Genomic DNA, 14,444 nt, shown 5'->3' on the forward strand with positions numbered 1-14,444 from the left:
CAGGAGGTGGAGAAATGAGAGGGGAGAAATCAAGAGAGACATCTGCGTGTGCTCAGGTGTGTGGAGGAGAGCAGCCTATATGCCTGTAGCCCCCAGACAGGTTCCTAAAAAGATCATAGCGCGCCTCTGTGGTGCCTGTCCCACAATCCTTCACTCCCAACGCCAACACCGCGCTGCTCTGTGGCACATGATAAATTTGGAAACATTTTAAGAATATACTCTGAGCCTCCCTTTGCTCCGTCTCAGGTGCTGCCTGCGCCTTTACCATAACACAACCTACTACACAGCCTGGAGAACGTCTCTTTTTGTATGTACACCCACAGATGGAGAAGTCAGCCATACCACGAAGCGGGAGGAATAAAATAATGTTCAAAAAAGCCTCTGCGCGCTGGATGTTGGTTTCTAAATTCATCCGTATGTCTTCCTTCACTGGGCCAATATGACTCCTATTGTTCCCCTGAAAGAGCAGCGGTCCGAGTGGTGTAAACGGATGTTGCTGCAATAGTGGGCAAGTGCAAGTGTGGCACCAACAAGCAGAATTGGTGGGGATTAGTGGTGGCTAAACCCAGATGAGGAGCGAGCCAGCGGACGTCTGCATCTAATCCTTGTCAAACTCATCCGTGCTCAAGGACAATGAACGAGCCTGCGGTGGCCCCCGTCGACCTGCTCGGGCCCAGGGCAGCGGGATGACAAGGAAACTCAAGAGTGGCCGACTAATCCACAACCAGATTAGTTTAGTTTATGTGCCGCTTGTGTGGAAATGGCAGACGTTCTTAGACATCCAGGTCAAGACAACCAAGAGCAGGTGCTTACTGACTGCATTGTTAAATGTTGAATCTGTATCCAAACTGGGTCACATTGTTTCCCTTTAAAAAACTGACAATATAGTTGAGCCAGGTTTGGTTCTAGCTCTGCTTTTGCAAATGTGATCTTTTTTTAGGGCTGGGAGACATATCGGATTTGGATACTTTGTGCTGATGTATATGTTTATTCGTTTATTTGTTCGGGACAGTGTATGTTAAAGGAACAGGCCACCGTTTTTCCATACTGAGATATGTTCTTACCAGAGCTTAGACGAGTTGATGCGTACCTGTCTGGTCTTTGTGCGTGCCCTCAGTCACGCGAAAAGACGAAAGATGTTGTTAGCATTTGGCCTCTCCCAATGTATTCCTATAGCTCCAAACGGGGTGAAGTTGGAAGCTACTATGCTCTTCCAAGGGCAAGCACAAAGACCAGACAGGTACGCATCAACTCGTCTAAGCTCAGGTAAGAACATATCTCAGTATGTAAAAACGGTGAACTATTCCTTTAATGAACATACATGGGTCTCATTCATGTAAACAAGCCACACCGAACACACTCTCATTCATCCTAGCCTATTGTACATGTTTTTAGTGGTAGGGGAAACCGGAGTACCCTGAGGAAACCTACGCACACACGGGGATAACATGCAAATTCCACACAGAAAAGCCCCGTCCAGGTGGGAATTGAACCCGGGACCTTCTTGCTATGAAGCACGAGCGCTAAACGCTGTACTACTGTGCCACCCCAAGTATTGAATACTTTCAATGCTTGTGTTTGGAGGCATTTTTATCACAAACTCCTTTTTTTCAGTAACAGCCCTTTGTTATATTTTGTGTTAATGTATTTTTCAATCTTAACACTTCAATAAATGTCAAATGGCCTTTGGTTCCTAAACTTTGGACACATGACTGCTTTCTTTTTACACATTTTAACATAAACAAATTACTTATCATAAATACTTATTGAATCGAGATACGGATCGGATCGGCCCCTGAGTATCGTGATGCGTATCGGATCATCCCAGCCCTTTGAGTGTCATTGTAATAATTAACAATAATCATCATCTTTCAAAAATAAAAAGGGCCCTTTTTGGACAGAGATGGCAATTAGATAGCAATATGGAAGAAGACTGTGGTGACCCCTGAGAAAAGAAGAGCTTTTCTACAGCCACAGCCAGTACATGTAAAAAACGTTCTATAACTAAATAATTATCATTACCAGTGCGCTTTTTCCAATTATGTGGCTGCTTTTTGACACAATAGTTTACCAGTCTTGTCAGCTGTGCCTCTTTGAACAAAAAGCTGTTTGCGACTTAATGTAAAAAACACAATTAAAGTTAACTTCACAAACCTAATTAGCTGCTTCTACATTTAGCATGTCCTGCATATCACCCACAGGATGTTGTCATCCACTTTGTCCAGAATGACTCAGATAAAGAAATGAACGACTGCTTTTTTGATGGGGCTACAAAAACATCCCAGGAAATATAAACAAGAGTCTCCATAATAACACAGTGTCACTTGAGATTTGTTTGGCCTTAATTACAGGTTTTCAGCCTCTTGAATTTTTCTTATTCTTCCCATCATGTCTTGCAACACAAAGCCCTCATTTTTACCTGTGAGACGGGGCCTGCAATTAAAGGGACATTTTCAGAGCCTTTTGCCTGGTCCGGGCAGGTGCGAAAAAGCAAGTGGTTCTCATCAAAATGCGGTTGCAAGGCCGGCTCTTCCTAGGGACAGCGTGAAGCTTTAATAACGAGGTATGCATAGCCGGGTTGGCTCATGCCGTTAGGGTTACACTGCTGCTGTTGTAGGAATTAAAGCCATATTAGCAGCAGACAGCAGAAGTCCCCGCAGAAAGGAAAAGAGAGATGAGAGCGAAGAAGCCGGAGGGCAGTGCAATGTGCTGATCTCACTGTGTCCAAAATCTGTGATGTTAATGAGTGGATGTGAGAGGGGGCAGGGGACATGGTACAGTAGCACCGGTGGATATGGACACAGAAAGGTGCAGAGGCAATGAGATGTGAGCAATATATTGTCTACAAGCTAATATTAACACACGACCTTAAACTAAGACATTTTAGCACATATTTGAGGGTTTGTATAAATGTTGCTGAATTATGAATAATTTGGACATGTAACAATACTTGCCAATATCACCTACTCTTTCTGATTATTTGCAGAGGCAGTGACGTGCAACCTTAGACTCTTTCATTCACTCACAACCTCTGCAATCTGGCGTACGGAGGAGTGAGTACCAAAGCCTCGACAAGTACTTCATTTAGACAGGTAGCTTTGTTCATCTCAGAACTAATTCAAACACCAACACGCATTCACACTGATTTTCTTTCCACTATGAATAATTCAGACACCAATCATCCTTCTCAAACATGAACGCAGCGACACAGGGACAACTTGAAGACCTTCACCTAGCAGTAAACGGTACGGTGTTGGTTGGCAAAGACTCATAACCCCTGTTTCTTTTCCTTGAATGCCGTCCTATGGATTTCTGAGGAGAGAGCACTTTCGTCTTCCAACATGTCCTTCCTCCCTTTTATTTGCTATGAACACTGGTATCTTGTTGTCTTCAAACGGACCACTCTTCCATTTTGGCCGGTAAAGATTAAAAAATGCTTTGCAGCGTGACAGTTTAAAAGGTGAACATTTGCCGAATGCCCTGGACCTTGTGTTTATCCTCTCGTTTTGCAATGAAACCCAAGGTGGGTCCATTTACTCAAAGCGATGCTGGTTGCCATGGTCACTCCACAGATCCCATTTTGAGAATTTAACCATGCCTCTTTCTTTTCTTTTCTTTTTTTCTTCTTCTTTTTTTTTTAACCATTATTCTCCCAACTCCAATCTTTCAAGTCTTCAGCAGGGGCTCCGCCGCAAGCATCCTCACCTGTATCCAAGGCACAAAGCTTGGCGGACAAAGAACGCCACGGTCCATTTGGAAGAGACGACCAGGAAACCGCGGGCTCGACAGGGGAATAATAGGGGCCTCAACAACCGATTGGTGCAGGGATAAAGTAAGGAGTTTTAATAAGCGACCAGAAGTTGGCAAATGCCACAACCCAAATGTCATAACAATAGTAATGATGACTTGCTTGGTCTTTAATTTTTGACATTTAACACAGGAGGCTGAGTCAGAAAGCAATCAGACGATATTCACATTCAAATATGTTTAAAATGATAGCCACTCATTTTGCATTACTATTCCCACTAGTATAAATCGACTATTTTAACTCTCACTGTGGTTTCTGCTCCTGCTACAGCTTCTACTACAACCACTACATGTACTACAAATGCGAAAACTGAACAGGTTTTTCGTACAACCTCTAACCTATCCCACACAACTGTACCATTCTCTCTAGGAGGAATTCTGCACCTACCTGAAGTGAACGGAGAGTGTCTTTGAGTTCAGTGAAGGCAACTTCGATCTCTGCCTCAGTCAGCCGAACCTGGGAGTTGACTCCTCCAACTGAGATGCCTCCAAATCTGGATAGGTCAGAAACAACAACAAGCAGGTTCAAGGGAAGTCTACATGTACCAGAGAAAAGCAGTGGGTAGATAGTCAAAGTCTATGCATGTTTCTTACTTTATTTTAGGGAGTCAGTCATGGAAAAATGTTACTTTCCCCGGTTATGGTAGTAGTATATATTTCACCCAAAAACATATACAGTAAGCTAAAACCTCCAGCCAAGAATCCTGACCAAGAATCTGGCTCAAGATCTGGGGATGGGGTCCAAGGCACGGCTGTTTTTTAAATCTTTTTTTCTTTTCTTTTAACCCCCGCCTAAACTGAGCACATTTTCTCCAGTTCGACTTTACCCAAATCTAAAAGCTTCTTGAAAAATGTTCGACATGCCTTTCAGTCATGTGACTTTTGTTGTTATGGCCGCCATTTTGCATACCGAAGTAGAATTATGCAGTACTACAACAAGTAACAATATCTCTACTCAGGATATAAATGAAAGACAACTGATTGACAGTGGCATTTTTATCTACTCGAAATCATTGCTCAAGAAGATAACAGTAAAAAAAAAACAGTGAATCAGTGTTTAAGCTGCTCAAGACGTTAGCATGCTATCAGTTAGCATTTAGCTTCAACAGCTCAGCTCTAACCTCTCCAAGAGAAAGCCCTGAACCACACTCCAAACCTTGGCTACAACATGAGCCGCTCATGTGTTGAAGCAACTGTTAATGTTTGACAGTTGCAAACTGGTAGCATGCTACTGTCTTGAGCACACTGACTCAGACTGAGACTCTGTTGACAAGACACACTGTAAAAATCACAGAGAAAAGTTTTCTGTTTCCTCTTTGAAGTGTTAATTTAGTCTGAGGAGTGAAGCAGATCTTCCTCCTGTAGCTAGAAGGACAGAGCTGCTACGTCTGTGCCACATTTATTGGTTATATCACATAAACGTGCGTCTCTGGGGCCGTGTTTTAACTGATGCCACTGTCAATCAGTTGTCGTTCCTTTTCATCCTGAGTAGAGCTATTGTTGCAGTACTGCATAATTGTACTTCGGTATTCAAAATGGCCGCCGGAACTATGCGTAGTGTCATTGGAAACGCATGGATAAAAAAAGAGACCAAAACGCAACAAAGACAGTGACAAAAACAGATTGAGTAAAACAGGCAACAAAAAAGTGATAACATAGCACCAAAATGAATAAGTGATGACAACACAAGGAAAACTCTTACAACGGTTTTGTCTCAGCTTTCAAATGAGTCGAGAAGCTTTTCGATTTGGGTAAAGCTGAACTGGAGAAAATGTGCTCAGGCTTCAGAGATTAAAGCTTCATGGTATGTGTAGTAGAAGTGATTTTAACTGTAGTCTGTAGTAGTTCACTTAAAGTTAACTTTCAAAACCGTCTTTTGTATTTTGGTCATTTGCATCCATATTCTGCACAGTATTTTTGCTGCTACATGTTACTGTACTTTACGTTCAGTACTGATTATTTTGTTATGCCCCTGCACACCGCCGAAAGAAAAGTAGTGAATTAGACAAAGCACATCCACACACTCGCTCATTCACACCACCCAAACACTTAACTATTAATCATTTTTTGGGAGACAGTGGCAGTGAGTGTGCTCATGGCGTAAAATGACAGGTTAAAGGGAGCGTATCTAAGAGAAGCCCGGCAGGATTTGTCTGAGTGTGACAAGAGTAACTTGTGGAGACGAAAATGGCAACACGCCATGCACCGCGGTGTCTATTCATTCATATGAGGATCGCCTGACCTTCTCAAAGTGGATGCACAATGGTAACCAAGCTCGTCATTTCTGCCCTCTCATGTGAGACCAAAACCTTTTAGAAAATAATTCTCAGAAATACCACAGAAGCTCAAGGTGCTGGGGCTAAAACACATTTTTCTTTGTTCAAAGAGTGGCACCGTATCAAAGACATATTATCTTGTAAATGGCACGAGATTGAAAGTGACATTACCTCCTTTTACCGTGATGCTGGAAGGTTTTGATCAAGAAGTCTGTCATGTTTCTGCCCGTCAGGTCCTGCAGGGTGTCTGTTGTGTTCTGGACTCTCTAGATTAAAGAGGAAACACAATGTAGATTTAATTCTCTGTAATTTTGCAACAGTGGCTATACCAAGGAAAAAGAAAACTAAACACAAAACATTTATACAGGCCCAGTGGCAGCTGTGGCCATAATAGTGGCTTACCATCATATGGTGTGAAGGAATAAAATTGTAAAGCGACTTTCAGCATCTGGAAAAGCACTCTATAAGACTAATGCGTTACTATTATTATTATCTATTTATTTTATTATTTTACTACTACCCTGCCCTGGAACCCTGCAAACCCTGTAAACTGTCTTTTAGGCATATCCTATTTTCTATAACGACAAAAGTTTAGACTTAATGGCTTAACATAAAGACCTGGGGTTCACAGCATCCTGTGGCCTTACAACTGTGAGACTCAGCCCTGGTCAGTACAACTTTTATAGAACCTTTGCTACCATGTAGTATTTAGCTGCCTGTCAGTCATCTGCCTGGAGGACTGACAGCTTACCTATATACTACATGATACATATCACAGTTTTGTGACTGCATGGTAGACATCGCAGGATAAAGACAAAGGTTCAACATCTGAAAACACTGATCTCATTTACTTTTGAACTAAGAAATACACTCTTTGCAAGTTGTGGCATATCCATGTTTAACATAAATATATTGTGATATATAATATTGCAAATAAGGCTGACCTGTTAGGTCTCAAGAGACTTTGAGGCTAAGTGTAGCTTCCGTTCTGCATGTAGTTTCCAAGTAAAGTTTTACTGTATGCAGAACTTAACAAACTTTGCATACTTTCTTATTAAATGTGGCAGGATTACAAAAGAAAACTTTTTTTTTTTCTAGCATCCAACACAAGTTTTCTGTTGTCTTTGTGCTATGCAACTTCATGAGCTTACAGGCTAACCACAAGTGCAGCCCAGCCACCCATAAAAACGTGATGCCAAAATCAACTCCAATTCAAGACATGTACATTTTGCAGGTGATACGCTGTGAAGCATACTCTCTCAGCCCTATCATAATAGTCAATTAGGCCTGGCTATGGGAGGCCCTGCTCAAATTCAGACCCCTGCCATAGCTTTCCAAGTAACGTGTAATGCAGAAGAGGCTTAATTAGATGGCCTTCTGAGGATAAATGGGTGCGTTCAAACATCCAATTAAGAGAGCACCAACACTCGGCAGCGTGTGGAGGGATACAGGCCGTAAATACACAGCGGCGGTGTCTGCTTGGAGAGGTAACACACTGGTAATTAGCAGAGTGATCCTTGATAAAGAGGCACTAAAACCCCCGGCTCCGACGCCATCTACGAGAGACCCCCTGGTTATGATGCACTGGTTTACATGGGAAGAATGGTGTCGAGTTTGGCAGGCAGTTTGCAGGGAGTTATTGAGTGGAAAAAGGGCAGAAAAGTCATGCTGAGACCATACACTAGGCTTCTACAGCTACCCCATACACCATAGTCTTGATATTGTTTTGTAGTTTAACCTGAAATACTGTAACATGTCCAGAAAATATCCTTAGACGATGACGCACAGCTTCCATTTGTAAACTGGTGATGAAAGAGCCAAAAAAAAGAAGTGTGCCGGCAAGCATGCAATTCAGCGCCGGAAAGAGAGCTTGACCACAAATACGATCAGAACAAACTTCGATGAAGGTGTTTAGAGACTATAAAGCGCAGAAGAGCTTCATGGGCATCTCTGCGTGAAGTACACCAGAGTGTGGGCAGGCATTTTGAGCAGGCTTACTGAAGCGTATGAATGAAACAACACACTGCTCCATTAGGGATTTTAGAGTGGAGGATCTAAAAATAAAGATTACAGACGTGAGAACAGACAATTAGTTCTTAGCTTTTATGAATTACAATTTGCAAAAACGTATGCGATGCCTATTTACAGCAGTTGTCAATTCAACCACAAGCAAAGAACAGAGAACCACGTGACTGTCAAACCCTTATAACCAGGGGTGTCCAAACTTTTTTCAGTCAGGGCCACATACAGAAAAATATACAAACAACTGGGCCGCACTCAGTAGAGGTCAGATATATTTCTTCACCTCTATTGTATTAAAGTTAGCAAAAAAAAAATGAACATAAGCTTGTAAGTTTCTCTTTGCGATGTTGTTCATTATCAGATCTGTTTCAGTGCCATAGAAAATAGAAAGTTACTTAAAGCAGTACTAACTTGTTACCTTAATAAATCTTTTTCGTAGTCCTTCTGGGGCTAATACAAGTGTAAATGGGATGATTGGGGGGTCTTTCATCTCCCCCTGGTGTCACTGGCCAGAAAACCACAATTGCAACATCCCTGCCACCGGGTCGGAGTCACCAATACACACTAATGGAATCACGAAGAAGAAGCTAACAGGCTAACGATTAAAGCTAACTGCAGGATAGCACCACTTAAACAGTATTTACAGTCAAGTTTGAGTGAAAAAAATGATCTCCAATGTGTAATTGGATGTACAATATCCCTCTCTCCCTTTGTCTTTTCTATCAGCGTAGTATTTACTCTCACGTACAATTAAAGAGTAAAAAAAAACGTAAAATGCTACGACACCTGCAGAGGCGCTAATTAGTACTGCTTTGATCAAATACACTAGTTTCGCAAGTGGTATCTAGAATACAGTAACAGATATCAAAAACTATGCTTTTGCAAATGAACTCTTCATTTATAAATATACAAAGAGAGAGGCATGCATATGATGTCACAGAACGGTAACAGCATGGCAAAACTCAGAAATGTGTGTGTCATTTGTTTTGACTCTCACTGGATACATTGAGGCTTCTGTTTAAAATGACAATGATTTAAGTGAATACCTTCTATAGTCCTATTACATGGGCTAATATCATATTGGTCCCTCGCCATAAATGTGAGATAGAACCACATTCTTTATGATTGCAAATTGGAATTCCTACACTATGGTTGCTGTCCTTTGTGGTACATAATTACAGGAATTGCGCTGGAGTACAAACATAGCACACAGTAAACAGACGAATGAATAAAAATAGCGAATCCTGAAGAAATGTATGAAACAGACGAGACGCGATAAAAAAAACATGCAGGGAACAAACAGTGGTAGAAGGAAGTGGAAGCTGAGCCCCCATCTGGCTTATGAATCGCAGATAGCACAGACGAACAGCACAGCAGCCCTGGCTTATCTCTGGATAAACATACTTTCCTTTCACAAGGCAAAAAAAAAAAAGAACAACTAACCAAAAAAAATAAAATAAAACAAGAAAAAATGTGTGCCTTTAGACTGGCATGATGAGTACAATGCCAATGATTGCCGTTCGCACCAATTTAGTTATCTTGGCTTTGCTCCATATCCTCAATCAACAAAACAAAAATAAAGACTGAAAAAGGCACATTGCATGACAGTGTGATGAGCAGGTCTTTCTTCTTCGTTATCTTTGCTGTGTTTGGGATTCAGTGCCTGACATGAGTTCTTGGGCACACAGCAGTAGCCTGATAGCTGGCGAAGCAAACAGGGGTGAGGGAAATGTAAACTAAGGAGTAATCAAATGGGGTGAATGAGTTGGCATGCTCCGGCACTGCAGAGATAAGAGACTGCGGCGTGTTCATATAAAACCTGGCATGCATTTTATCGCTCGCAACCTCCAAGGTAAATGTTATCTTGGGCATGTACACAAAGCAAAGCAAGCTGCAGTGAAAAATCCCTCATAATTAGGGTGTCCTTTACCAAATTACAGGTATACTTCATTTAATTTATAACGCCAATGATTTCATGAGGAAAATCGATGCTGCGGTTCAGGTTTTGAGTCATTCAACAGGGTGTCTGTGCATAATGTTGATACTGCCAGTGCATGACTTACAATATTTACCAATGAATTAATTTCCTACTTATCGGGCTTCATGAGGCCCTGGGGCTGGAACCTGTTTTGGGCAAAAAAAACTGTTGCAGTGTTACAAGACAAGTGCAGTACGCATATTGATTCTCAATTGTCCGCATATATATATTTTTTTTTACCAGCTTCATCCATGTCGCTTATCTGTTTAACCACTGCCCCCTTGTGCGTGAAGTTGTTATCTTTGGCTCTATCTTGTGACGCCGATAAAGTATGCCATAAATTCAACACAGGAATACCTATTACCGTATTTTCTGGACGATAAGTCGAACTGTTTTTCATAGTTCGGCTGGGGGTGCGACTTATACTCAGGTGCGACGTATCTGCTACTCCTGTACCATTGAAAATTTAAAAAACGGTAATCGAGCACCAGAAAGAAAGTTTGGAGGGAGCGAGAAACTTGTGAGGGACTGGCGAAAAGCGGAGGTTTCTCTCACTACAATGAAGAAAATAATAAAAGCTAATCTTGGGGGCTAAAAGCTCGTTGGCCACAGCTAGAGGAACGAGTTCGCAAATGAGAGCTTGAACAACGTGGTGCCGGGAGAGGCTTGTCAACGATGCAGTTACGCCTCCGTGCCCAGGCAGTTGCCAAGGCTGGTGCGACTTATACTCCGGTACAGCAACAATAACAGAATTAAAAGCAACAAACACACTTGAGAAAACGCCAATTGAGAAAACGCAGCAACAATACAACCAAAAATGTACGTTTTGTAGGTCTTAGCTTTCAAATTAAGTGGGTGCTTTTAGAGTTGGGTAAAGCTGAACTGGAGAAAATGCGCTCGGATTTAAGTGGTAAAAGGTTTATTGGTAAAAGGCAACTGAACCATTTTTGACTAAGGCAACCAACTTTTCGAAAATCCTTCAATTTTCCTCATCAGGGCTAAGGATGTGAAGTCCCATCGGAGAGCAGAGTGGGCGGTGATCACTGCAGTGCGACAGGTGTTGCACAATCACATGGCAAACGTGGCAAACTCTTGTTAAATTACAAAGGAATAAGTAAAGGGGGTAAGTTGAGTTGCTCATCTTGTTTAACATTGTGCCTGTCCCACGGCGCATGTCCAGACTGTGGTAAGGACGCATTGACAATATGCTGTGTAACCCCAGTGGGTAACCAATCAACAGCTGTGTACCACAATTAAAACAGCTCTAACTACTCGGCTGCCGATAATGAGCAACCAAGCCACATATATCTGCGTTCAATGGCTGCCTTCAACCACACGCCTTCTGCTGTGTTTAGATACAACACTGGCAAAGCGACTGCCCTCAATCCATTCTCCACACCCCGCTACCTCATCCGTACCTTTTGTGTTTTTCCACCGCAGTGCCTTGAGAGGACGCTTCTGGACAGATTGTGTTACGACCAAAAGGATGCGCGAGTTTTGGGGGAGTTGCGGTGACAGCTTAAAAGAGTGGAGCAGGGGAAGGATGTGTCAGCCAGTTGGGGCTGTGCGGCTCTCCGGTGCAGAGACGCACTGCACTTAGCTGGGTATGTTGTCGGGGAGAGAGAAAAATGTTCTCCAACTTAAGGTTTACACATTCATTATCATTTCATTGACTTGCATGAATAAATGATAACATAAGACAGCAATAATCTGTCAGCGCTGCTGATTCGACGCTGGGAATCTCAATGAAGGCGCCATGCGCAGAAAAGTGCATAAAACAGCCTTGGGATTGTACTCTCTATAAATCAACTTTTCCTTGTCTGCAAAACTCCAGTGCTTAGACAGTTTCCGCTGCTACTTTTAAACACTAATGCTCATTCTATGTATGACTTATCGGTGTTTGCAGTGAGCGAGCATAAGGTTACACCCACTATACTGTTATTTGTTTGGAATTATATATTTATAACAACACTGTAATATGCATTCCCATTCAATACTGTAAGTCTGATGCCATTATTTCAAAACTGAGTGATAATAAAGTGATAATGAGCAACATTCATTCACTTGTCAGTGGTCGTAATGTTTTGCCTGATGTACATGCTTGCTCACTGAACAATAAAGACATCACTGGTAAATGTGGGGATGTGAATTCCTCAGCACACTAGTAGCACCATTCATCTCAGGAGGCTAATATTGCTGCTGAACAGGCATCAATACATGGGAATTGATAACGGGTGTACCGTTGCCTATTTCCATGGCAACAATGATCTGTCTTCCCCTCCTGTGGCGCTACGTCCACGATTTCTTCTCCTTCTGTTCTGCCGCTTCTCAAGGGCATACTGCGAGGATGGCCGGGATAAGGGATGAAAAGGAGCGGTACACTTTGTCATGATTAATTCAAAGTGGAGAAAGGCTTTCGGGTCAAAGGGAACGCACCCCCCACAATGCACTCACGTAGGTGGGCCCTCTCTAATTTCCCAATGCAAAACGATAAAAAATGTATGTTTCCTATAGCACACGGGCAACGTCTAAGTGCATACACAGAGCTTCTATTCATGCAGTGTGTGACCGTTTCTGGAGTTGATCGGCAAATATGGCCCCTCTTTAGATTTTATATAGGAAGAGTGTTCAATATTACATGAAAGATGTATATATAAAAATACTTTTCTTAAAGCAGGGACGACACCGGCAAGCTGAGTGATATAAATCTTTCAAAGTGTTGCCAATGATGAAACATACGGTCGTGAAGCGCTCTGCCTCCTCGCGTGTGGGAAAAAGAAAAAAAAAGGAGAATTATGCCCAGAGTAACAACAGATGAGCCGCGCAGTTTACACTAACGGCATTGACTTTCTATTGTTAATTTAGCGACGTTTGGAGAGGGCTGGAGATTACAATTCATGTCCTCAAGGTTGTTGCCATGCAAGGAGGAAGACGGTCTATTTACTTTTACAGCATCCGGATTGAGACTAAATACAGATCTTGTAAATACACCACAAATGATGCAAGTGGAAGTAACACGGCGTACGCACAGAGCAGCTTTTTGTAATGGACACACAAAGAGGGTGAGTGCACCTAAAGCAGCATCCATTTACCTACCACATGACCCATATAATATTAGAGACTGTGATGAAAAAAGATGGTAGCACTTTGTAATAACTACACCTTATTTAGCCTTAATAAATAATGAGTAAACGCTTAATTAATCATGAACAATTCATTAGTTAAAGGCACACTGGGGAACATTTTGGATTATACTGTTGCTATCAACACAAAGCATGCTCCCAATGATGAGCTAGACCCAGAAAATGCCATTTTTGCTATTGGTACCGTATTTTCCGGACTATAAAATCACACTTGTTTCATAGTTTGGCTGAGGGTGCAACTTATACTCAGCTGCGACTTATATATCAAAACATATAATTTCACTAGTTCGTTATTTTCACACTGACAGCCGCTAGAGGGGGCTCTAGGCTTGTGCACGAGTATCTTCTAAGACTGAACACAAATGCCTGAAAAGAGGTTACTCTTACTGCAATGACGAAAGCAGAAAAAGCTTATCGCGGGCTAAAATGTAGGAGGCCAGAGCGAGAACGAGTTTGCAAATTGGTGCTTAAACAACGTGCTGCCGGGAGAGGCTTGTCAACCCCAGGAAGGCTGGTGCAACTTATATACTTCGGAGTGACTTATATTTGTTTTTTGTTTTTTTGATCATTATGCATTTTTTTGGCTGGTGCGACTTATATACTCCGCAGTGACTTATATATGTTTTTTTTCTTCTTCATTATGCATGTTTTGGCTGGTGCGACTTATATACTCTGCAGTGACTTATATATGTTTTTTTCTTCTTCATTATGCATGTTTTGGTTGGTGCAATTTATACTCCGGAGCAAATTATAGTCTGGAAAATATGGTAATCAAAAAATTGATTTCTGTGAGGACCTAACCTATTCAAATCTCATTTGTGGCTGCCTTTAGTCAACATCTCCATGGAAACGAGCTGTAAAATTACACTGAGGTCTTAGCCACTCACAGCAAAGACACGTGTTTGGCTATTTTTAAGGTAAATGCTTGTATTTTAATCTATTTATTGGGTGAAATGTTACACGGTGTGTCTTTAAGTGAATGTATAAGTAAAGTATGTGAAGAACTATTCATTATAAGTGTTCATCATGCTTAACTAATGCATTGTTAATGGTGAATTCATCATTAATTAAGGTGTAAGTAAGGTGTAGTTATCATAAAGTGCTACCCATGAAAGATATGCGAAAGTTCTGTTTTTTTCCACCCCAACCACATGGCTCATTTTGTACAGTATGTCAACAAAGTTACACACTTTATTTAGGCTGCTCTAGTGATTGCAA

General features: G+C 41.8%; 2 protein-coding genes across 3 annotated transcripts in view; both read right to left on the reverse strand.

Annotated features, from left to right (window-relative positions):
• Positions 1-14,444, reverse strand: part of caap1 (caspase activity and apoptosis inhibitor 1) — a 228,911-nt gene that overhangs the window by 124,726 nt on the left and 89,741 nt on the right. The window lies entirely within an intron of this gene.
• The window catches only part of LOC306980995 (phospholipid-transporting ATPase ABCA1), a gene marked incomplete at its 3' end in the record, with an annotated part of 176,433 nt that overhangs the window by 76,125 nt on the left and 85,864 nt on the right, over positions 1-14,444 (reverse strand). The window contains exons 32-33 of the mRNA XM_079580541.1: positions 6,255-6,349; positions 4,196-4,301 (exon numbers count right to left, since the gene is read on the reverse strand). Of these exons, the coding sequence (XP_079436667.1) occupies positions 4,196-4,301; positions 6,255-6,349 (201 nt within the window). The remainder of the gene's footprint in view (positions 1-4,195; positions 4,302-6,254; positions 6,350-14,444) is intronic.

The sequence above is a fragment of the Gobius niger genome (genome assembly GCF_951799975.1).
Source record: "Gobius niger genome assembly, chromosome: 21".
NCBI lineage: Eukaryota > Metazoa > Chordata > Actinopteri > Gobiiformes > Gobiidae > Gobius > Gobius niger.